General features: G+C 40.2%; 1 protein-coding gene across 4 annotated transcripts in view; it reads left to right on the top strand.

Annotated features, from left to right (window-relative positions):
• The window catches only part of LOC114641205 (NACHT, LRR and PYD domains-containing protein 3-like), a 49,153-nt gene extending 25,370 nt beyond the window's left edge, over window positions 1-23,783 (top strand). For 3 of the 4 annotated variants that reach the window (XM_051925044.1, XM_051925048.1, XM_051925056.1), the window contains 8 exons: window positions 1,323-1,388; window positions 1,469-3,194; window positions 5,284-5,457; window positions 5,532-5,705; window positions 8,655-8,828; window positions 8,919-9,092; window positions 15,797-15,970; window positions 23,607-23,783. In XM_051925044.1, coding sequence (XP_051781004.1) covers window positions 1,323-1,388; window positions 1,469-3,194; window positions 5,284-5,457; window positions 5,532-5,705; window positions 8,655-8,828; window positions 8,919-9,092; window positions 15,797-15,970; window positions 23,607-23,724 — 2,780 coding nt within the window. In that variant the 3' untranslated portion in view covers window positions 23,725-23,783. Of the gene's footprint in view, window positions 1-1,322; window positions 1,389-1,468; window positions 3,195-5,283; window positions 5,458-5,531; window positions 5,706-8,654; window positions 8,829-8,918; window positions 9,093-15,796; window positions 15,971-23,606 lie in introns of those variants that run through there. The other variant, XR_007934489.1, reaches the window with a different exon arrangement.
• Window positions 23,784-26,009: the final 2,226 nt, after the last annotated feature.

Here is a 26,009-nt window from a genome sequence, read left to right as displayed (position 1 = left end):
AGCCAGATAAGAAAGATCCAAACCGTGACCGCTTGTTCAAGCTACGTCCTTTGATTGACCATTTATTTGAAACATTTCAGTTGCCCTACATGCCAGGACCGTCAGTTGCAGTTGATGAAAGTTTATTGTTGTGGAAGGGCCGCTTACAGTTTCAACATTATCTACCATTGAAAAGGGCACGGTTTGGTATCAAGATGTTTTGCTTAGCTGAGAATTCAGGTTACATTTATAGATTTCGTGTATACACTGGCAAAGAGGATCCTATGAGTAGTATTTCAGCAGTGTTGCCAGATGAATGTAAGGACTTTGGACTTTCAGAGAAAATTGTTGTGTACCGTGCCCTACCACTATTGGACAATGGGTACACCATTTGGATGGATAACTGGTACTCCAGTTGTATGTGTTTGCCCATTTCTAGAACTTGCACAGCATTTAGTGGTCAATACTGCTTGAATAAATGTAAAAAAGTAAAAAAAACGAAAATTGTTCAGATTTCGCCTGGCGTGGGGAATATTTAGGGAGTTGGCGGTTAAAGGGTTAATAACTTGTTTTTAAGAGAATGGCATTTGGACCTTGCATTGATCCCTAGGGAAGAGTATTAAGCAGTTGTTGCTGACAGATTATTTCAAACTGGTGTGTTCTTCACGATCCACCGCCATCCGCCAGCTGTGCAGAACAGGTGATTTTGAGACCTTGTAAGTATTAAGGTCTTACGACAGCAGTTTTTTGTTTTTTTGTTTTTGTTTGTTTGTATTTTTTTAATTGGGATGTTAGCACAAAAGTTCATAGAATTCTAGGGACTGACTAGTTAGAAAAAATGTTTGTATGTTACCAATTGTATTTCTCTGTATTGCCTTTAAATTTTGAATTTTGTTACATTAGCAATGTAAATACAGTCAGTGCTTCACATTCATCACTTTTGAGGTGTAATATGTTTGTCACGTCAACACACATTATAATGATGGCTTAGTGGTATGATTTACTGCGAATGTGAATTTAGCAATTTTCCTGCATTCCACTGCTTGATCAAGGGTGTCGTTATTTCCCAGTTTTTCCAAAATATTCTGTATGCATGGATCAGAGGGGCTGTAAATATAAACACAGCTTTCTTCTTCAAGTTTTCTTTTATAAATCCTGATGTTTATGTGGGAAATTGGGTACACACATTTCAAACCTTTTTTGTCTATAGTTGCACAGAATATATAATAAGGATATTTATATTTGAAAGTGTTTTTTGTTTGTTTGTGTGTTTTTGGGGAGGGGAGCAGTAACCTTTCTTCTATAATTACAAACCCTTCTGTTATATGTTTTTATCTCTCTAGGACTGGACATTTTGGAAGAGATTCAGTTTATTCTCCAATCTCCTCCTATTGAGGCTCATATTAAAGGTAATCTGCAGTTTCCTCTTCTCTCATGACTCTGATCCTGCACTCATCTGTTTTGTCACTTTTCTCTTTGTGACTTTCAGGCCTCCATAAGACACATTGTCTCACAGTGTCAGAATCCACAAAAACATTGGAAGATCAGCCTTCTTCTGGAGATCCACACACAAGAGCTGTTGGCTTTGAGACTCGATACACAGAGCTGATGGTCATTAAACAGTACAGAAGAGATCATATTGAGACTCAACATGAGCTTCTGAAGACTGGAAAAACTCATGCAGAGCTGGTGGAGGAATGGACAAAAGTAAAATGTGAGCGAATCTGGACTGAGCAGCTTTTTAGGAGGAGTCCTGGAAGTGAGACTCCCCCACAAATAATAGTGGTCAGCGGAGTGGCTGGAATTGGAAAGAGCACCATGGTCCAGAAGATCATGTTTGACTGGGCCAGAGGTTATCAGTACCAGAGATTTACTTTTGTATTCCTGTTTAAATTTAGAGAGCTCAACCTACTTGACACAGAGTCAGAGCCACAGCAGCCTCTGACCAGGCTGATTGCAAGGCATTATAAATACCTCTATGATGACAAACTGAAAGAAATCTTGAAGAAACCTGAATCTCTCCTTTTTATACTTGATGGGCTGGATGAGTACAAACACAAACTGGACTTCACACAGAGGCGGCTCTGCTCAAACCCAGATGACTACTTTTCTGTCCACATCCTGGTCACCAGCCTGGTCAGAAGGACATTACTGAAGGGCTGTACAGTTTTGATCACAAGCAGACCAACAGCCCTGGAGGACCTGGACATGGAGAGAGTTGATAGATTTGCGGAGATCCTGGGGTTCTTCCCTGAACAAAGACTGATGTACTTTAAGAAGTTCTTTGGTGATGCTGAGCTGGGCACTGAGGCTTTTCAGTATGTTGAGGAGAATGCCATCCTGTACACCATGTGCTTCAATCCCTCGTACTGCTGGATTATGTGCTCTGTGCTAAAGAGCCACTTCATGACTCCTGAAGAAGAGCGACAAACTATCCCCAGGACTGTCACTGAGCTCTTTGTGATGTTCCTTCACAACATCCTCACCAATCACAGACGAGAAGCTGAAGACCAGCGAGGGATTCTGGTCAAACTGGGAAAAATGGCATATCATGGGGTAGACAAAAGGATTCTTGTGTTTTATGATAAGTTTGAGATGTTCACCTTTGGCCTTTGGCCAGTCTTATCTTCTGCTTTCCTCTCTGGGTTCCTCAAAGAAATCCTACAGAGAGAAAACACATGCAATTGTATGACATACACATTCTTCCACCTCACCCTGCAGGAGTTCATAGCTGCCTGCTCCTTCTACCTTGATCCATCAAGGAGCGTTGAGAACCTGCTTGTGAAGCTGGACTCCCATGAAGATGGACGGTTTGAGATTCTCACACAGTTCATGGCGGGACTAGCCAGGCTTTCTGTGTTTAAAATGATAGGGGGAGTCCTTGGGGAGTTAGAAAGGAAGACAGCAAAGCAGATACTGGATTGGGTCAAGAAGAAAGCTGAACAGGCACTAAGGGGAAAAGATAAAAGTGAAGCTCTGCAAGTGTGTCAGTGGCTCTATGAGACTCAGAATAAAAAATTAATCAGAGATGCCATTGGGAAGGATTTAAAGATGGACTTTAGTAAGATGACATTATCTCCTCTGAACTGTGCTGTGCTGGGTTTTGTCATCAGCTGCTGTGGAGAACTTCAGGAGCTGACACTGATAGAGTCAAGGCTTATGTCAGAGGGCATCAGGAGCCTGACACCAGGTCTCATCTGTTGTAGACATGTCGTGTGAGTAATAAAAATATCTGTCTGTTAACGTAATAAAGAAGTTGTATGAGATTCAATAAATTATAAAGATAAAGATTCGCTGTAATCTGTACATGTTAGACTTTTTACATCTGTCCTGCCCCCATAGTTTCCTTTTACCTGAACATGTCTCGGTGTGCTCCATTTAATTACTGTCCATCTCTTGGTCTTGTTTTTTGATTTTCTCTACCTCCTGGCACTTTTGTGCTGTAGACAAATGATAACACAGATATTTTGCTCAAAATAATATCATTATCTAACACTGCTTTACTTACAGCATTGTAAAATATTTTGATGTGAAGGATTTTTTACATGTGACACATTATTTACATATATAATGTGCACTAAAAGACCTTAATTCATGATTGAGCTATGGTTTGTTAAAGGTGGTCATGCTTTTTTGTTTGTAATTGATTTTGTAAATTTACTTGAGAGCATTTTCTGAGATGCCTTTTCTAGGTGACATGGGGTATAATTCAGAGAAAAACTAAATATAGAATAATAAATCGTACAATTTACAGTTACTGAGCTGGGGTTTGAATGATGATCTGAATAATAATCTATGCAGATTTGTTGTTATATTTTGGAATATTGAAAATATCCTGGGTGGAGCAGTGGTTACCACTACTGCCTCGCAGTTGGGAGACCTGGAGACCTGGGTTCGCTTCCCGAGTCCTCCCTGCGTGGAGTTTGCATGTTCTCCCCGTGTCTGCGTGGGTTTCGTCCCAGAGTCCAAAGACATGCAGGTTAGGTGGATTGGTGATTCTAAATTGGCCCTAGTGTGTGCTTGGTGTGTTTGTGTGTGTCCTGCGGTGGGTTGGCACCCTGCCCGGGATTGGTTCCTGCCTTGTGCCCTGTGTTGGCTGGGATTGGCTCCAGCAGACCCCCGTGATCGTGTGTTCGGATTCAGCGGGTTGGAAAATGGATGAAAATATCCTTTTCAGTTAGGGTGGAGACAGTTTTTCATAAAAAGTCCAAATCTTCCCCAAAGATATTTCAATTATAGTATTTACTGTATGTAGGCTATTCTTTTAGATGAAGTTCAGGTCTGTAACTTTAGACTCCCTGCTATAACACAAGCTTCATTTAACATTGGTAAAATGCTGGATGTGGTTAAATTCTGATATTTTCTTTTTGTTTGTGTGCACATGGGTGTGAAGTGTCTCCTTTATAATTCTGATCTCTAAAAACATGGTTGCAACTTTATCATTAGCAAGCTTATATTTTCAGTGTCAGAAACCTTGGCATTTCACTTGCACTGTTAGGTTTTCATAGTTAAGGATTTCTAACACTCTGGACTGTAGAGTCATTGTGTAAGAACACTTTACAGTACTCACAGAAATGGTTCTGAGTGCTGAATTACTATTCATAACTGGTGATCTGGATGCAGAAAGTAAAAATTTTATTACTTGGACCTTCTTCACTGTTTAGTTAAATTCATGTTAATGCTATGGGAGGCAGTCACTGTTTACAAGGATGGCTAGAAGGGTCTATGTTTGAGTTAGAAATGTCTGAATTATCTAAACAAAATAATTCAGTCCAATTTTTAGTTTTCTCTTAATTCATCAATATCCTAACTTTGCTCTCCAATATGTGTATCTCTCCAAAAAGCTTGAATTAACTTACCACTAGAATCAGTCATGAGAATCACAAACTCATGGGTGTCCAATGGATCAATATTCATATCGATGGCTTAAGAAAAAAATAAATAAATAAATGCAAAATGACGTATATAAGAATCAAGTAAACTAAATGCAAAGAAAAGAAAAAGGAAACCTGTAGAAGAAAGTAAAATATTAAGAAATGAGCACAAACACAATTCATTCAAAAATGAGTTAATTAATTCTGCCTTTATGTGGTTTAACATTTCAGAATATATTGAGTGTCAGTCAAATGCGTTAAGGACAGGCAAAGAGACCGACATACAGATTTATGCCTTTCAGTTCACATTTACTCATAGAATTTAACCCGCACCAGACTGTCTGAAGACAGTTTTTTTAGTCTATCTATCTATGTGCTTGTATTCCAGTCACTCACGGTGCTTTCACGTCTTTTCTCCTCATCTCCGCAGGCTGTCATTATGTGATCTCAACTCTGACTTATGTGAGGCCCTCTCCTCAGTTCTTACAACTGAACACTCCCGCCTGACTCAGCTGAATATGACAAGCTCTGAACTGGGGGATTCTGGAGTGTGTATATTGTCTGAGGGCCTGAAAAATTCAAACTGTAAATTAGAAACACTTTTGTAAGTATCCACCAAGTATGTCTGTGTCTTGATAACTCAGAGTGTGCTAATTTGTTTTCTCCTTGCTTATATAGCTTGGTGGCATGTGGTCTTACCACTGTAAGTTGTAAGACACTCTCCTCAGCTTTTTCTTCTGGTCACTCATGCCTGACTGAACTTCAACTTGGAAACAATAAGCTGAAAGATTCAGGAGTTCATCTGCTGTGTGAGGGGCTGAAGAACACAAAATGCAAATTAAAGAAGCTATGGTGAGGAAACACCATCATTTCTTACAATTCACAGAATCAAGTTAGGATTTATCCATGGGAACATGAACTGTCACTCACTAAATATGTATTTATTAAACTTATTGAAGAAATAAGAATTATTTGAGATAGTATGTTGTGGTGGGATTCATTACGGGTCCTTGGCAATGAAAGTTTTTAAAAAGAAAACTGCACTTAGGCTCGGTGGGTATGGGAGCATGTGGTAGAGTAGCCATGTACCCCTGGGGTCTTTAATGGGGAAGTTGGCTTAAAGCATATTCAAATAATATTAAATGAGCCTGGGTAGGGTTGAAGAGAGAGAGAGAGATCAAGAAGAAAAGATACTGAAAATGGTAAGTGAGCGAATAGGCAGAAAAGATCACCGGAGGTAAAATCAAAGAATAGAGAAAAGAAAGTGAAAGTTACAACCAAGGCAGAACCAGTGGAGCAGAGAGGAGGTATGGTTGCCAGGGAAGAAGCCCCAAGTGGAGCAGTGGCACTCCACGGAGCAGGGTTTGTGGGTTCCCCATAGATGCCGAGGGATGGTGGTGGGGCCATGAGCCAGTAAAGGGTTGACCATACTTGGTGTAGGGTGTCTCCTGCAGCTGAGTAGACCTTGTTGGTGAGCAGCAGGAACAGGAAAGTGGAAGGATGTACTGAGGCTCATGTTTTGGAGAGAACTGATCCTGACTGTTCTATCTTTGATTATAACATACTTGTGGACTTCATTTTTTAAGGATTTTAATCTCCACTTGCACACTATTTTAATTTAATTATTATTTATGGCACTTTGGGACACTGCTTTGTTTGGACTACAGTAATCCCTCCTCCATCGCGGGGGTTGCGTTCCAGAGCCACCCGCGAAATAAGAAAATCCGCGAAGTAGAAACCATATGTTTATATGGTTATTTTTATATTGTCATGCTTGGGTCACAGATTTGCGCAGAAACACAGGAGGTTGTAGAGAGACAGGAACGTTATTCAAACACTGCAAACAAACATTTGTCTCTTTTTCAAAAGTTTAAACTGTGCTCCATGACAAGACAGAGATGACAGTTCCGTCTCACAATTAAAAGAATGCAAACATATCTTCCTCTTCAAAGGAGCAAAGAAATCAATAGGGCTGTTTGGTTTTTAAGTATGCGAAGCACCGCGGCACAAAGCTGTTGAAGGCGGCAGCTCACACCCCCTCCGTGAGGAGCAGAGAGAGAGAGAGAGAGAGAGAGAGACAGATAAAAAAATCAATACGTGCCCTTCGTGCTTTTAAGTATGCGAAGCACCGTGCAGCATGTCGCTTCACGAAGCAGCTGCACAGAAGGTAGACAACGTGAAGATAATCTTTCAGCATTTTTAGACGAGCGTCCGTATCGTCTAGGTGTGCGAACAGCCCCCCTGCTCAACCCCCCTACGTCAGGATCAGAAAAAGTCAGCGCAAGAGAGAGAGAGAGAGAGAAAAGTAAGCTGGGTAGCTTCTCAGCCATCTGCCAATAGCGTCCCTTGTATGAAATCAACTGGGCAAACCAACTGAGGAAGCATGTACCAGAAATTAAAAGACCCATTGTCCGCAGAAACCCGCGAACCAGCAAAAAATCCGCGATATATATTTAAATATGCTTACATATAAAATAGAGATAGAGTGAAGCCGCGAAAGGCGAAGCGCGATATAGCGAGGGATCACTGTACTTTGAATTCTGGCAATGGGTAATGCAAATATCTCATTATTGCAATGCCCAGCAATATTCATAAAGGTATTGTGAAAAAGATGGTAAAAATTACAACTTCTTCAAGATGTAAGATACCCCAAAACAAATGTAATCAGACTCCTTGACTTCAGAAACCCTATAGTAGCTACCAAGAAGGCCCAGGGACTCACTAGAAAAGCCACAAAAATTAATAAAATACACCAGTCACAACAGACATGTACATTATATGGATAAAGGTCAAATAATCAATGAAGACTCATTTATTGAGCTCACATTATATAACATGTTACAGGAGAACAGATAGATATGGGCCCATGCTAAACCACTCACATCTGCATCCAACAGACATTATTTATTGAACATTCATGAGGAAAGCTCTGTGCTTACATGGGTTTTTTAACATACAAGTAAGGATCATTTGTATGTACAAAAGTGTAACTTGCCGCAACAGCAACAGATTAAAATAAAGTTAAAGTGGAAAATATAAAGTAGGTCAGCTAAAATGTTTTTCTCTTTTTTAATGGTCTTGGAGTGATGAAGTAAATTCAGGCAAGTGTACTTGTGAAGCTTGAAAACAAAAATAAGTTCATCCTCCCCTGAGTAGTTGCATATGCTCACTACCAAGAGTTGAGGATGAATTAAAGACACTGACACTGCAGTGCATGTTACTATCCAGACAATATAGTGTTTGGACTGTTTTAATAGTGCATATACAGTATTAAAAAAAAATGGGAGTTTGGTCTTATCTGTTTCAGATTATGGATGTCTGAGATGGAACTCTGTTAGCAGCGATGTTATTTTTCCTATTTTTTCTTTTCATCCCAAGGTGTAGAAAATTACGGGATGTAATACTTTGTATTTCACTTAAGAGACTCAGGGTTTGTCAACTGATGGAATGTGTATATGTCAACTAAATTCTTAGTGTGAACCTCTAACTCAGGTTTTCAAGGCTGTGGTCAGGTTAAGCAAGCACAACAAGGTAGTAGGACAAAAAGTTAAAATCAATCTTCATTTCCTATAGTGACATTTTCCTTAATACTTTATTATCCAACATTAAACAGATATTTTGGTTCTGATGAAGCAAATCTACAAACTAAATGTGGTTGTGTCAAATCTGGGGTGTAGTACCAACACTGGAACACATTTGCAGTGAGTCACTCATGGTAAAGTTCAGGTTTTTATTTCATTAACTGTCATGGTATGTTTCTCACTCTCTGTGTCTTCTCATCCTTCATCTTCGTTTTCACAGTATATTCTCCTGTGGTCTCACCTCTGGATGTTGCTCAGCTCTCTCCTCAGCTCTCTCTTCTGAACACTCACCACTGACTGAGCTGGATCTGGATGCTAATAAGCTGAAGGATTCAGGAGTGTGTCTGCTTTGTGAGGGGCTGAAGAACAAAAACTGTAAATTAGTGAAACTAAGGTAAGTGAACAAGTGAGAGAGTTTGTGAATAAGTGTGTCCCATTGGTTACTCCATGTCTTCACTTTCTTTCTTTCTCCTCATCATTACAGTCTGGTCTCATGTGGCCTCACCTCTGAATGCTGTGAATCTTTCTCCTTGGCTCTCTCTTCTGATCACTCACAAATGATTGATCTGTCACTAAGCTGCAATGACCTGGGAGATTCAGGAGTAGGTTTGCTGAGTGAGGGACTTAAGAATGATAACTGCAAATTGGAAAAACTGAGGTAAGCTAACACTTTCTGTTTGCAGCATTGGTGTTTTTGATATGAAACATCTGGGGCCTCGTGCATAATGGCGTGCGTGGAATTTACACTAAAACATGACGTACGGACGAAAGCAGAAATGTTTGTACGCACAAAAAAATCCAGATGCATAAATCTGTGTAAACGTCAAATTCCATGTTCTTCTGCTCCATAAATCCCAGTCAGCGTGAAAAGTAATGCATGTGCAGACGCCTGCTGCCATTCACCAACTCCTCCCAGAATTACGCCTCTTTGAATATGCAAATCAATATAAATAGCCCTTAAGCTCAGTGTTCTGTGAAAAGGCAATGTCAAAAGCACAGGGGGAAATAGAAGAATTTCAGGGAATACCAAGTGGAGGCAAAGGAAAAACGTACTATTTGTTGGTTTAAACAGTGGTATAATCAACAAAAGGAAGCTGATCGAGTGACATAGCATGTTGGAGAAACTCAAAAGCTCAAGTTCACAAAGTTGCACAGTGCCCGAAATAGAAAAGAAGTTGTCAGATGTCAAAGTCGCCATGAAAAGGCGAGTTGTAGTCCACCGTCTGAGTGTCATATGAAAGCTTATTAGGGTACAGAGAACAAAAATAGGCACACAGTGGGGAAAAAAACACGAAAAAAAAACTTTAATCTCGAAATTTCCACTTTAATCACGTGGTTTATTTTGTCATTAAAGTAGAACATCATAAACTTCATCTTAAAATCACTTAATTTACTAGTTTCTCAAATCCCATCGTAACTAAAGTAGGACGTTAAATGCTTTGTTTTGTATTTGATCTTCTATGTGCTCTGTGTGTGTGAATCACTACGTGCTTCTTAAACGGGCTTTCTCTTCCTCTGACAGGACACAGAATCCATTACATTCATGATATTACAGCTCTCTGAATAATTAAAATACTGAGATGTATACTTGATATCATTTTCATGATGATAGGAGTTAAAGCATGTTATTAAACATGGGAATATGGTGGCGCAGTGATTGTTCATGCCTCCTGCAAGATGCTTGCTGCGCCCTGTGCGACCTTCGATGAAATAATTCATTGCAGCAGTACTGTCTCTTTCAAACGTACTAACCCCCAATTCCTATCCTTACTTTTCTTTCTCCAAATACCCAATTGCCACACAATCAGCTCTGCAATAGACGTTACGCCATCTGTACGCTTAGAACACCGATTCTTCAAAACTTTAAGGAACATTGAAATATCTTCGTAGTACATGTTTAATTATTCCATCCATCTATCCTTCCAGTGTTGCGCCAGTACAAGCAAGAATACAGCGCGAGGCAGGAACAATCCGTGAACGGAGAGCCAGCTCCTTTCTAGTGCTGCGCCACCGTGTCCCCACATGTTTAATTACTAACAATATAGACTATTTAAATGAAGTTAAAGCTTTATCTGTATAATATAATAAACATATTTTGCTGCATTTCATCTTAAAAATGATATCGTCATCATATGTAAATACATGCTTTATAAAGTGGCTCAGTTTACAGTGAGGTAATTGTACTTATAAGTACAAACAGTTCTACAAGGTGCACTTGATGGACTGATTGAGTGTGTTTAGAGTTCTTGGGATGAAGCTGTTTGTGAACCACGAGGTCAATACAGGAAAGGCTCTGAAGTGTTTGCCGTATGAGAGCAGTTCAATAGACAGCATGGCTGAGGCAGTGTGTGCTTGATGCTGTATACTGATAATTCTTTATCCGATCAGCTGTAGAGCTCAGATTCCCCACTCAGATTCAGTAATATATGAACATTAGACAAGCAATTGCACAACAAGCTATTGCCACTCTATGAACAATAACACTGTTAAAGCCATCAGATGAAGAAAGAGCTGATGAAATGCTTTCAGTGTCAGAACTGGACAGATCACATTGAGTGAATTCAGTGTCAAGCTTTTTATCCTTGTCTTCCATTGCAGACAACTATGAGTCTGTTAATAAAAATGTGCTGAGTGACTGCTAACCCAAGACGCAGGTAGGTATAATAGTATGTAATATTTCAACAAAAATAAGTAAATAACACTGGAATCTCAAAATTATTATTTGTAATGACTGCAATGAAGATGGAAAGACTGGGGAACACAACAAATAGCATTTAAGTCCAACAGCGGCACATTTATGCAGCAATGACTAACAGTCTGTCTGTGCCTTGTGAAGCTTAACTTCCCGGGTTGCACTATCCTGCAATTTTTTTTAAAACAGGAAATACCAAATAAAACAACAAAGATATGCTTAACACAGCTACTCTTACACTGTCTTAGGATGTCCAATCATCCTTCCCATTGTCGTGCTCTTTCTCTACAATTTGCCATAGACCAATCGATACACTTGTTCTGGGGCCTCCAACCTATATTATTAGGACGTGGAGGTGTGGAGGTGTTATGGATATTGAACTCTGTGTGTGTGCTAAAGACACAAAGAATGAAAGGCTGTGCTTAATTTTCACATGTCAAGTCTGTACAAAATTATGATTTTTGTGATCAACTTCTTTAAAGATAAAAACAATTATTAACCCTATAATGTGCAACTCCTCCCATCCAGACTAACATTGTTAAATTATATCTGGTACTGATAGAAAAAAATATGGAACAGTCTGGCACTTAAACCCCCTCTCACAGTCCCATACACCTTGTCCTGTATGTCATAAGGGTTATTATCCAGTTAATGAGTTGGGGATAAACTCCAAGGAAAGAACAGGAGCATAGTAAGGTAAACATGATCAGCTCAAATATAACAATTTGTTGAAAATTCCACATTTAACCTCATGTCCTTTTTTCTCTTGACACTAATGGTATTGTCAAGTGTCCTCTTAATCTGTGAGGCCAAAAGCTGAAATCTATCTAGCTCAGTATCATCTGCAAACTTAACCATCTTGTTATTTAAATTTCTAAAATAATCATTTATTTTTATTAAAAAGAGCAGTGGCCCTAGCACTCACCCCTGTGGAACACCACTCTTAAATCCCCCAATTCTGGTAAAGTTCCTCACATTATTTCCCCCTGCTTTTTGTGTCTGAACCAGTTTGGCACCCACCTAAAAACATCACCCTGAACTCCCACTTCTTTAGATTGATGCCCAACATCTCATGTGGCACCTTATCAAATGCTTTCTGAAAGTCAAGATAAATAATATCATATGCTCTTCTTTGATCGTATCCTTTTGTTGCTTCCAGAATGTTGTTAAAATATGACCTCCCTCTTCTGAACTCATGCTGACTGTAAAGTAAAACTCCTGTACTTTCCATATGTTGCTCAATCTAACCCTTAGTAATTCCTAGCATTAATTAACTTATGATGCACGTTACATTTACTGGCCTATAGTTGCTTGGATCTGCCTGATCAAGCTGTTTATATAAGGGATAATATTTCCATTTTCCGGTCCTTCAGAATTTCCCCAATGTGCAATTATTTACCAAAAATATAAGTCATGGGTTTACATGTGTACTTGCTAGCCTCCTTAAGAACTCGAGAGTAAATATTATCAGTTCCTCTGTAAGCAGGACATCGCTAGACCATTTATTAGATTCCTCTAACAAACGCATCCTTATGTTCCCTCAAAGCCCTTGCAGCCGTTCTTCTCAGTTCCCAGTATGGACCGGATTTGCCATCAAGTCATGCGGTGCAAGTCCTCTCGATAATCTCCAGGGTACCCAGCGAGATGAAACACCTACTTCTGGGAATACCAACAACACCAACACAACAATCAGCAACCTTCAGGGCCAATTCACGCAAGGTCTCCCACATCACACTAGCATCGACAGTTGCAACCAAGTCTGAAAATTCCTACACAAACTGCATGAAAACTCATTAGAAACAGCCTGATCTTGGAGCCTGTTCAGATCCAACCTCATTTTCCTAGTAGGTGGTAGCCTACTGGATCTTCAGAGTAGCAACAACAAGTCTGTGGTCAGAATTCATAAACTGAGCACTCCAGCATCTGCACACGAGAATGTGATTGATCTCCTTCACTGCACCACCAGTATTGGAGCACCAAGTCCAAAGATGCGGCTCAGGGTGCTGGAACCAGGATCTAGTGATCTGCAGCCCCTGACCTTTTGCAAAGTCAAGGAACATGGAGCCACTTTCTCCACGGTCGCCAGGCCCATGGGGACTGACACAAGTCCTTTAGCCAGCCTTGTCAGTGCCGGTGGTTGAATTGAAGTCACCCATGGCCTCCTTGACAGCAGAGGAAGATGATCATCATGCTGGAGAGACAAAATATTCCATGTGCCTACCCGGATGGGCTGCCTCAAATTGGGACCAGAGTAATTCCATGTGGCGGATGATGTTTCGGCACCACACCAGTTCTGATCCGCAACAGTCCTGACATCACTGGCTGTCTGATGGGTTTGACTCTTCTGTGGATGAGGCTCCCGAGTATATTCCTCCATCCCCTACATAATGCATACAGTGCTTCGCAGCAGAGCTAAAATGATAAAAAAAAATGCTTAGGTGTCAATGCGCCCTGAATGTTCACTTGTCAAAGCAGCTGTTTGAGCTTTAAACCTCCAGTTGGCAAAGTGAAGATGTACTTTTTCAAGCGATGTTAACTGTACTTCTAGTTCTATAACCTTATTATTCTGGCCTCAGATACATGTCATAAGAAATTAACAAAACAATTCAGTGATTCATTAATTTTCAGAGTAAAATGGTATATGACAAAATGAAATAAAACTTAAAACATGAAATTGAACCTAAAAGTTTAGTTATCCTTTGTCTATCCTGTATTTCTGTAGTTGTCAGTGTCTTATTTTTCTTGCAGTTTGTTAGTATTTGTGGACATTGAGAGGAGAAGGGCACTTAATTGCGTAAGTCAGAGTTTCAGCTGTTGAATTGGGGAATTTTAACAAATTCTAGAGTGTGGCTTGTGTCTAATAGATTTGTGATAATGGATAATGGATTAATGATCTGAAAGCTACATTGTAAGCTATTTTAGAATGTCTGGTTTACGAATGCTGAGGGCTTTGATCTATGGCAATAGATGGAGAGCAATTGAAAGTAGCATTGATAAACAATATTGCAATCAGTGAAATCAAATAGTCACTTAATGTGACAAGTTCTGAAATGGTGTCGGAGCATAAGTGAAAACAGTCAAATCAGTAATTCATATGCAGCTTATGCTTGACTGTTATAATATTTCAGCATGTTTTGGACAAAAGATTAATATACACACAACTCATTTAACACCAAACATTACATCTCTATAAGCCACTGAGCTGAGCCACAGACAGTCTGGACAGGAAACAGAACAAAAGACTGCATAAGTAAGTGCACTTTAAACTTTCAAAACAAGGTGAGATATAGAAGTTATGCGCTGCCATCTGCAGTTGATCCTGCATGAGCAAATAGTAAGCTATTTGAAAGTGTGTATTGTTTTCTGCCTTGTTCTGCTGTTTGAAAGTGTGTTTTCTCTGTGGCTGCACCAGCCTTAGACAGCAAAAGACTAGCACAACCGGTCACAGCATTGATATGTTTTAGTTTGCTCACTGGTCCTGCCAAGTATAGTCTTTTGTATGTTTAGATGTCTTAGCGTCAGGATTCTAAGGCTAAACCTGCTGTGCCTGAATTTCTTTGTGAACTTTCATTTCAGTTCATTTATTCAGTTGTTAGTAATTGTTTCTTGTCTTTTTCTTTCATGGTCACCATTGTTAGCCAGAAGAACTTGACTATATGAATGCACTCAGAAATTTACCCCTGATCTTTATGAAAAGAAAAGAAACACTTGAATTTGTTTTGGAAAAGAGTATTCATGAGAATTTCAGTGGCAATTACTACAATATTTAGTAGATGCTTTTGACCAAATAAGCTCCGTTACTGTCTTGGTCCTCAAATTCAACTATACTGAACCCTGTTTGTTAGAAGACATCCCTTTCTTGATCTTTTTTTAAAAGAACAAAAACTTGATCTGCACTTCTGTCAAAACAACAGCTTTGGCTTCATTTGCTTCAAATGACCATGGCCACTGCAAATTCAGCTTTGTTTACATGAGTACACATTTTGTTCTCTGGATTTAAATATTATACTTACTTACTCTGTAGGACATTTTGGTCATAAACTATGTCAATCATTAAAAGAATGCAGATAATGCATATATGAGAATATAAAAAGAACAAAACTATTTTTAGTTTCACACATCACTCTACCAAAATAATTGCAAATTATTAACTGTTAAAGTCTGTATTTGTTAGTTTCTGTAAACTGAAGTTTGAGCAATTTTTTCCTCTGTTTGGGATTAGAGATAAATGTCCACCACCACATATTGGGATATGTTGTTATCACTTAGCGTCCCACTTTGTGTCTCAATGACTCCACCAGAGTATTATCAAACCTGGGTTGAAACCAGCTAATTTCTAGGTAAGGCATGGCCTTCAAGGGAACACAATACCTTGGCTTGATCTCAATTAGTTGTGGTGTTGGACATGTCTTGGAAGTAGCAATGTTGGATTTGACCACAGTGGTGGATGACAGTGGGCTTAGTAACAGAGGAGCAGAAATGACAAACAGAGAGCAAAGTGCATTGGAGCCAAGAGACTATCTTTGTTTGCATCATCATGTAATTTATTTAGAATTAACATTCTTGAATTGAACTTTAATTTCCCATTTTCCACATGGATATCTGAAATACTGGCAACGATTGTTCCTATTAGATGACAGCGTCTGTCTCTTATCTCCTCATCTGTACAGGTTATCTCAATGTGGTCTCACTTCTGGATGCTGCTCAGCTCTCTCCTTGGTTCTTTCTGCTGAACGCTCACGACTGACTGAGTTGGAGCTGAGAGACAATCACCTGGATGATTTAGGAGTGCCTGAGCTGTGTGAGGGGCTGAGGAGCACAAACTGTAAATTAGAGAAACTAGGGTGAGTAAACTATGTGTGCCTGTGTGTGTGTTTTAAGAATGTATTCCAGATGTTTTTTTTATAGACGTTATTGTGTAAAACATCACAGTAACTCACTCTGTGAAAATTAGTAGTACCAGTGTAGACAATATCTTCCAGCGAAATTAGAGTAAAACAGATTAACACAAGGGGATGTGACTAGATTCATTTTAATTTTAATTAAGCATGACATAGAATAAGATTCATTCCTTTCTTTGTCGGTGATGTTTTACCCTGTAATCTTATAAATTCTTAAAAGTAAGACCAGATTAAATATTTTACACCTAACTGATATCACAGAATTTCCTAATGTAAAAGACATGGAATATGATGTAAATACAGCATGTGTCAAAATTAAACCATTAGAAAAGGACAACCTCCACCAGTGTTTACACTATAATCCAGCCTAGACCAGGTTCAGATTTTGTAGATTGTAAACACATTATTCTCATACTCTTGTCATAAGTGTCATTTCTATCTTTTTATATATATAAGCTAAAGGCTAAGCGACTAGCGAGGAAGTGGTGATACAAGCCTTCAGTGCCTTCTGTGATTCTGGGAAATGTGAACTCACTACCAAATAAGATCGACGAACTGGCTCTGCTGGTGAAAAACGTCAGAACCTACAGAGAATGCTGTTTGTTGTGTTTTTGCGAAACATGGCTAACGACTAGCATACTAGCATCCCAGATGCTAATGTGGAGCTACCCGGGTTTAGCACAGTTAGAGTGGTCAGAGACGCAAATACCTGCGGGAAGCAGAAAGGAGGAGGACTCGCTCTCTGTGTGAACACAAGGTGGTGCAACCTTGGACATGTAAACGTCAAAATCTCCACTTGCTGCAGGGACATCTAACTTTTGGCCGTAAGTCTGCATCCCTATTACTTACCCAGAGAGTTTGGACACGTCATTGTTGTTATTGTTTACATCCCTCCTCACGCGGATGTGGAGATAGCGGGTGATATCATCCACCCCGATACGGCTAAATTACAAACACAGCACCCCGAGGCGCTTGTGCTAATTGCTGGAGATTTTAACCATGTGATGTTGGACAAAACATTACCTGCCTTCTCCCAGTATGTGGATTGTAACACCCGGGGAAATAGGACTATTGACCTACTGTATGCAAACGTTAAAGACGCATACAGCGCCACCCCGCTGCCTGCGCTTGGGAAAGCAGATCATAACCTGGTTCTGCTTCAGACTCACTACAAACCAAGAGTGAGGGAGCTACCTACAACCACATGCTCATTCATGAAGTGGTTTCCTGAGGCAGAGCAGGCTCTGAGAGACTGCTTTGGAATTACAGACTGGGATATCCTGCAGGGATCACATAGTGAGAACATTGAGGAGGTTGTTGACTGCACTACTGACTACATCAACTTCTGTATGGACATTGTAGTTCCAGTAAGAACAGTATACTGCTATGCTAACAACAAGACATGGATTACAAGTGACATCAAGGGCCTTTTGAACCAGAAGAAAAGGGCTTTTAAAGGTGGTGATCAGCATGAGCTCAAGTGCGTGCAGAAGAAACTCCGAGTCCAGCTGAGGGAGGCAAAGGAGCAGTACAGGAGAAAGCTGGAGCAGAAGTTGCAAAATAACAGCAGGAAGGAAGTGTGGGATGGGATGAAGATCATCACTAACTGCAGCTCGAAACTGGGTGCCACCATCGAGAGAGACGTGGAGAGAGCAAACCAGATGAACAACTTCTTTAACAGGTTTGACCACCCTAACCCACTCTCACCTCAGAGTACTGCACCCTCCACCCATCCTTCTGCTGATACCAGCATAGGAGAGAGTTTCCCCCCACCCACAATTACAGCAGCCCAGGTAAGCAGAGAGCTGAGGAGTATTCGTGCCAGCAAAGCAGTGGGTCCAGATGGAGTATCACCACGACTGCTGAAGGTCTGTGCATCGGAGCTGGGGGGTCCTCTACAGCACATCTTCAACCTGAACCTGGAACAGGGGAGACTCCCGAGGCTTTGGAAAACATCTTGCATCACCCTAGTCCCAAAGGTATCACGTCCTGGTGAGCTGAAAGACTTCCGGCCTGTCGCTCTGACATCACATGTGATGAAGACCATGGAGTGGCTGCTGCTTCACCACCTGAGGCCACAGGTCCACCACGCCCTCGACCCTCTGCAGTTCGCATACCAGGAGAAGGAGGGAGAGGAGGATGCCATCATCTATATGCTACACCGATCCCTCTCCCACTTGGACAGAGGCAGTGGTGCTGTAAGAATTATGTTTCTGGACTTCTCTAGCACCTTCAACACCATCCAACCTCTGCTCCTTAGGGACAAGCTGATAGAGATGGGAGTAGATTCATACCTGGTGGCATGAATCGTGGACTATCTTACAGACAGACCTCAGTATATGCGTCTCGGGAACTGCAGGTCTGACATTGTGGTCAGGAGTGCCGAAGGGGACTGTGCTTTCTCCGGTCCTGTTCAACCTATATACATCGGACTTACAATACAATACAATACAATTTATTTTTGTATAGCCCAAAATCACACAAGAAGTGCCGCAATGGGCTTTAACAGGCCCTGCCTCTTGACAGCCCCCCAGCCTAGACTTTCTAAGAAAACAAGAAAAAACTCCCAAAAAATAAACCCTTGTAGGGAAAAAATGGAAGAAACCTTGAGAAAGGCAATTCAAAAAGAGATCCTTTTCCAGGTAGGTTGGGCATTCAGTGGGTGTCAAAAAGAAGGGGGTCGATACAATACAATACTCAGCACAGAACAAATCCTCAATACAGTATAAAATTAAAGTAGAATTTAACAGTAGATGATATCACATAATATGACTTGGAATTGTTTAGAGTCCTGGAGACCTCATTCATCAAGCTGCCTCCCCAATTTGGCTATTCCACAGCTGAAATAGCATTAATCCGATGAAAGGACCCCTCTTTCCCATGATTCCTGCGATCCTCCATCAGGGATGACTTTACCTTAGGCAGGCAAAGCAACTTGGCAGCTGGGCCGTGGCACCAAGTGCCACATTTGAGTACCGAGAAGAGAAACAGAATAGGTGAGAGTTAGTAAAAAATTATAACAATCATGTTACTTATGTTTTAGTGCTAATGACAAACAACAGAGATGGAGTCTGTACAGTTAATCAGCAGCTCTAGTCAAGATATGCTAAACTGAAGTAGTGAGTCTTCAGCCGGGATTTAGAAGCTGAGACCGAAGGGGCACCTCTTACAGTAGCAGGCAGACCATTCTACAGTTTAGGGGCCCTGCAACTAAAAGCTCGACTGTTATTTTATTAATCCTTGGAATCATAAGCAGACAGGCATCTTGAGATCTTAATGGGCACTCTGGTTTGTAAGTCATGATAAGTTCAGACAAGTAAGCCGGACCTTGGCCATTTAATGCTTTATATGTTAAAAGGAGGATTTTGAAATCTACTCTAAACTTAACCGGGAGCCAGTGTAAGGATTTAAGAACTGGAGTGATATGTTCGTATTTTCTTGTTCTTGTAATAATTCTTGCAGCAGCTTTTTGGATTAACTGGAGGCTGTATAAAGAACAGTTTGAACATCCAGTGAACGCCACATTGCAGTAGTCAATATTACTAGAAATAAATGCATGAATTAATTTCTCAGAATCCTGTTTATTTAGAAATTGCCTTAATTTCCCAACATTTTTAAGATGGAAGAAACACGATTTGGACAACTTTGTAATGTGCGCTTTAAATGACATGCTAGAGTCAAAGATAACTCCTAGATTGTGGGCTGATTCAGTAAAATTAATGGTGATTCCAACTGAGTTAAATGATGACAAAATATTATTGTGATCAGCATCATTCCCTCCAACAATTAACATCTCTGTTTATCTGTGTTTAAAGACAAGTAGTTCTCATCCATCCACTCCTTTAATTCATTAACACAACTAATTAAAGACAACATTGGAGAAACTTCATTTGATCTAAATGAAAGGTATAACTGGGTGTCATCTGCATACGAGTGAAAATTAACATTATGTTTCCTAATGATAGATCCCAGTGGAAGCATGTAAATTGAGAATAGTAAAGGTCCCAGTACTGAGCCCTGCAGGACACCATATCTCACTTCTGTGTATAATGATGGGGTACTGTCAGCACATTTCTGTACATATTGGAATCGATTTGATAAATAAGAACTAAACCAAGCGAGCACAGTGCCTTTAAGCCCAACATCATTTTCTAGACTGTGCTGTAAAATAGAATGGTCAATGGCGTCAAATGCTGCACTTAAGTCCAACAACATAATTACAGTGGAGTTTCCTTTATCAGAGGATATCAGAATGTCGTTTACAACCCGTGTTAGTGCTGTTTCTTTACTATGACCATTGCAGAAACCAGACTGGAATTTCTCAAATAAATTGTAATGGGTAAGGTGTGACTGAAGCTGATTGGAGACTACTTTTTCTAGTATTTTAGAGATAAAGAGTAAATTTGAAATAGGCCTATAATTATTTAGTATGTGTGGGTCTAAGTCTGACTTGTTAAGTAATGGTTTAATGACTGACACTTTTAGTGTATCAGGTACTGTGCCATGCAATAATAAACTACTGATAATGTTTAGAATAAGCGCTGCAAGAACATCCATTGAACTTTTTACTAGTTTTGTTGGCACTGGGTCTAGGGAACAAGTAGCGGGCTTCATTTTAGAAATTAAACTTAAGACTTCCTGCTCAGTTACAGGATTAAAATTACTAAAGTGCTGAGTGCAATGTGAGATAGGGTCTGCTAAGCGAGTATTTGGTTTGTACTGTGATGCTGAGATCTGGGATCTTATATTTTTAATTTTCTCATTGAAGAAGTTCATAAAGTCTGTACTGCTAATATCTGTTGGTATTTTGCACTGTAGATCTGAATTCCCTTTTGTTAATTTAGCCACTGTTCCAAACAGTACCCGAGGATTTTTATTATTGCTATCTATTATTATTGTAGAATAGTATTCTGAGCGAGCTTTAAAGAGAGCTTTTTTATATTTTTTAACACTCTCTGTCCATGCAATTTGAAAGACATGTAGCTTTACAACTCAGAGTCCTGCCACGTGTAAAAGTTTGCTGACGACACTGCTATCGTAAGCTTCATCAGGATTGGGCAGGAGAAGGAGTATAGGAACCTAATTAAGGACTTTCTTAAATGGTGCGACTCAAACCACCTACACCTGAACACCAGCAAAACCAAGGAGCTGTTGGTGGATTTTAGGAGGCCCAGGCCCCTCCCGGACCCTGTGATTATCAGAGGTGATTGTGTGCAGAGGGTACAGACCTATAAATACCTGGGAGTGCAGCTGGATGATAAATTGGACTGGACTGCCGATACTGATTCTCTGTGCAAGAGAGGACAGAGCACCTTAGAAGACTGGTGTCCTTCAACATCTGCAATAAGATGCTGCAGATGTTCTATCAGATGGTTGTTGCGAGCGCTCTCTTCTATGCGGTGGTGTGCTGGGGAGGCAGCATTAAGAAGAAGGACGTCTGGACAAACTGGTGAGGAAGGCAGGCTCTATTGTAGGCATGAAGCTGGACAGTTTGATATCTGTGGCAGAGTGGCGGGTGCTGAGCAGGCTCCTGTCAATCATGGAAAATCCACTGCATCCACTGAACAGGATCATCTCCAGACAGAGGAGCACCTTCAGCGACAGACTGTTGTCAGTGTCCTGCTCCACTGACAGACTGAGGAGATCGTTCCTCCCCCACACTATGCTACTCTTCAATTCCACCCTTGGGGTAAACGTTAACACTATACAAGATTATAGACTGTTATACCTTACATTTTTTAACTTGCACTACGCTTTTATTGCTCTTTAATTAATATTATTTTTATCAGTATGCTGCTGGAGTATGTGAATTTCCCCTTGGGATTAATAAAGTATCTATCTATCTATCTATCTATCTATCTATCTATCTATCTATCTATCTATCTATCTATCTATCTATCTATCTATCTATCTATCTATCTATCTATCTATCTATCTATCTATCTATCTATCTATCTATCTGTCTGTCTGTCTGTCTGTCTGTCTGTCTGTCTGTCTGTCTGTCTGTCTGTCTGTCTGTCTGTCTGTCTGTCTGTCTAAACTGTTGTCACATAGAACAAACTCTGTAATAAAGAAAACAATATGTCTATCCTCCTAGTTAGACTTCCCTTCCTCACACTCTCCAGACACCTTGTCACCTTATTTTTTCTCCACCAGTATTAATAGCATCAAATGACAAGGAGAAGAACCAATGAGTGACAATAGATAAACGTTAAAGGATGCCTGGGGTGGAATAAATAGTTGAGCTGAGGTCATATATGAGGATCTGCCACTTAGTCAGTTAGGAGAAGGAAGGGAAAGAAATAAAATTAAGAGGTTTTACAAATGAACAGAAATAGGGGACATGTCAGGGTGCATAGTCTCCAAAATGAGTAGGTAAAGTGTATACTGAGGTGAGCAGTGACAAAGAAAAAATTAAATAAAATGTCTGCAAGTAGTGAAGCGAAGCATTAAACTTCACAAATTAAAGTGATGTAAGGGGAACCTGGCTGAAAGATGATGAAAACAATGCATGCAAAACTGAGCTGGAGCCACAGAAAAATGAAGAAGCTAGTGGAGATCTAAGGGTGACAGAGATGGGGAAGTAGAAGACAAAAAATAAATAAAAACAAGCATTACATTATCAGCTAAATTAACATTTAGACAAATGCTCAGCATGCAAATGGATGAGCAGAGGGTGCAATACGTTTTCATTGTCTAAAGGAGTCAAATAAAGTAAAAGGAGTTTTTGTTTACTCTGCTTTATTATAGAAAAAATGTAAAACAAGATATAATTTCCAAATCTCTGAAAAATTAAACACAACCATGTTGCATATAAGTGAAAAGCAGAGGGTAATGTGGGCACCTTTCCCTTAAGAGTGACTTGGTTTTCAATATTTTTATTCACCCACTTAAACTGTGAGGGTGTCTTATATGTAGGAAGTAGAAATGTTAGGTTTGAATACATAATTTGAGATCTGAAACTTGAAAGTACACCTCATGAAAAGAACCTTGGAGTCACAGTAGACTGATCACTATCTACACCAACTCAGGTAAACGAAACCACCCTGATGTGTGGAGTACAAGTCACAGGAGGTTCTGCTCAAGCTTTATAACTCACTGGTGAGGCCTCATCTGGAGTCCTGTGTGCAGTTTTGGTCTCCAGGCTACAAAAAAGTCATAGCAGCGCTAGAAAAAGTCAGAGAAGAGCAACTAGGCTGATTCCAGGGCTATAGGGGTTGGGTTATGAGGAAAGATTAAAAGAGCTAAACTATTTCAATTTAATCAAAAGATGGTTAAGAGGAGACATGATTGAAGTCTTTAAAATTATGAAGCAAATTAGTAAATTTTCTTGCCAAAAAAAGAAAGAAAACACCACAAGTACATGGTATAAAGTAAGATATTAGGAACCTACACATCTTAACTTGTAATTTTGGTATGAACTAGGTGGATAGGATTAGTGCGCCATTGGGGTAAATGACATGGCCTCATGAAAAATGTAATTTTCTGAAGTTGATAAATGTGATGTCACAAAGTGTTTTGACTGAGAGTGAAATGACAGTTAATGAGATTGTAACTTGCTCTTTTGGTTTCTCTGCAGAGTGGATGGTAATGACTTCAGTGTGAATCAGGAGAGAAATATGAAATCATTGCAGGAAAAGTTGAACAGATCTGGACGGCAGCTGGAAATCACTACAGAAGAAGACCGGCTTTGGTGATGAAATTGGCCTCCCATTTATGGTGCCTCTTCTCAGCTCACATCCTTACAGAATCAATTTATTTTCATTTAATGACTTGCAACAAAGAGTCAAGCCTTCACTCAAATCATCGCACCTTCCTCCGTCTTAAAAGTTCAGAGTTTGGTGATAAGATGGGATCAATTAAATAAAAAATGTAAACCACAATGCCACTAGGTTCCTGGCAGCAGTTTTACAATATTCAACAAAGTGTGAAGAGTTTTGACATGAACTAAGAACAATTAACTGTTACAATATGGAGTGGAAACAGCACAAGAGAATAAGGTGCACTCTTACTGATTTGTGGGGCTTAACAGAAAAGTACCTGCCTTTGTCTTATAAACATAGAAGCACAAAAATTGGATTACCTGTCAAGTTTAACATCATTATATAGTGTCTTTGTTCACTGGGCCAGGTGTATTCCTGGACTCTGTGCATGTTTCCTAATTAATTACAGCTGGCCATTTCTGTATAATTAAGAGTCAATCGCATGAAACACCTCCATTGTCTTGTTTTCTCACCAGCTGTTTAGCAGTTCAGCACCCAGTCAGCACATTTGAACAATTTTTCCACAAGAGAATTTCTTCCTTCCTCTTCCATTAGAAAATCTATCCAGCACATCATTTAAAGTGACTTGCAGCATTTAAAATTTCTTGGCTTCAGCTTCTGTCAAACTTCCACCTTAAATAATTAAACCATCTTCTATGGTATTTTTTTGTGCATTTACAGTGCATCCGGAAAGTATTCACAGCGCATCACTTTTTCCACATTTTGTTATGTTACAGCCTTATTCCAAAATGGATTAAATTTATTTTTTTCCTCAGAATTCTACACACAACACCCCATAATGACAATGTGAAAAAAGTTTACTTGAGATTTTTGCAAATTTATTAAAAATAAAAAAACTGAGAAAGCACATGTACATAAGTATTCACAGCCTTTGCCATGAAGCTCAAAATTAAGCTCAGGTGCATCCCGTTTCCGCTGATCATCCTTGAGATGTTTTTGCAGCTTAATTGGAGTCCACCGGTGGTAAATTCAGTTGGTTGGACATGATTTGGAAAGGCACACACCTGTCTATATAAGGTCCCACAGTTGACAGTTCATGTCAGAGCACAAACCAAGCATGAAGTCAAAGGAATTGTCTGTAGACCTCCGAGACAGGATTGTCTCGAGGCACAAATCTGGGGAAGGTTACAGAAAAATTTGTGCTGCTTTGAAGATTCCAGTGAGCACAGTGGCCTCCATCATCCGTAAGTGGAAGAAGTTCAAAACCACCAGGACTCTTCCTAGAGCTGGCCGGCCATCTAAACTGAGCGATCGGGGGAGAAGGGCCTTAGTCAGGGAGGTAACCAAGAACCCGATGGTCACTCTGTCAGAGCTCCAGAGGTCTTCTGTGGAGAGAGGAGAACCTTCCAGAAGGACAACTTTCTCTGCAGCAATCCACCAATCAGGCCAGTATGGTAGAGTGGCCAGACGGAAGCCACTCCTTAGTAAAAGGCACATGGCAGCCCGCCTGGAGTTTGCAAAAAGGCACCTGAAGGGCTCTCAGACCATGAGAAAGAAAATTCTCTGGCCTGATGAGACAAAGATTGAACTCTTTGGTGTGAATGCCAGGCATCATGTTTGGAGGAAACCTGGCACCATCCCTACAGTGAAGCATGGTGGTGGCAGCATCATGCTGTGGGGATGTTTTTCAGTGGCAGGGACTGGGAGACTAGTCAGGATGAAGGGAAAGATGACTGCAGCAATGTACAGAGACATCCTGGATGAAAACCTGCTCCAGAGCGCTCTTGGAGACCTCAGACTGGGGCGATGGTTCATCTTTCAGCAGGACAACGACCCTAAGCACACAACCAAGATATCAAAGGAGTGGCTTCAGGACAACTCTGTGAATGTCCTTGAGTGGCCCAGCCAGAGCCCAGACTTGAATCCGATTGAACATCTCTGGAGAGATCTTAAAATGGCCGTGCACCGACGCTTCCCATCCAACCTGATGGAGCTTGAGAGGTGCTGCAAAGAGGAATGGGCCAAACTGGCCAAGGATAGGTGTGCCAAGCTTGTGGCATCATATTCAAAAAGACTTGAGGCTGTAATTGCTACCAAAGGTGCATCGACAAAGTATTGAGCAAAGGCTGTGAGTACTTATGTACATGGGATTTCTCAGTTTTTTTATTTTTAATAAATTTGTGAAAACTTCAAGTAAACTTTTTTCACATTGTCATTATGGGGTGTTGTGTGTAGAATTCTGAGGAAAAAAATGAATT

Source organism: Erpetoichthys calabaricus, chromosome 1 (genome assembly GCF_900747795.2).
Source record: "Erpetoichthys calabaricus chromosome 1, fErpCal1.3, whole genome shotgun sequence".
Taxonomy (NCBI): Eukaryota; Metazoa; Chordata; class Cladistia; order Polypteriformes; family Polypteridae; genus Erpetoichthys; species Erpetoichthys calabaricus.
Note: the sequence above shows the minus strand (reverse complement) of the source record. Positions and strands in the feature narration are given on the sequence as shown.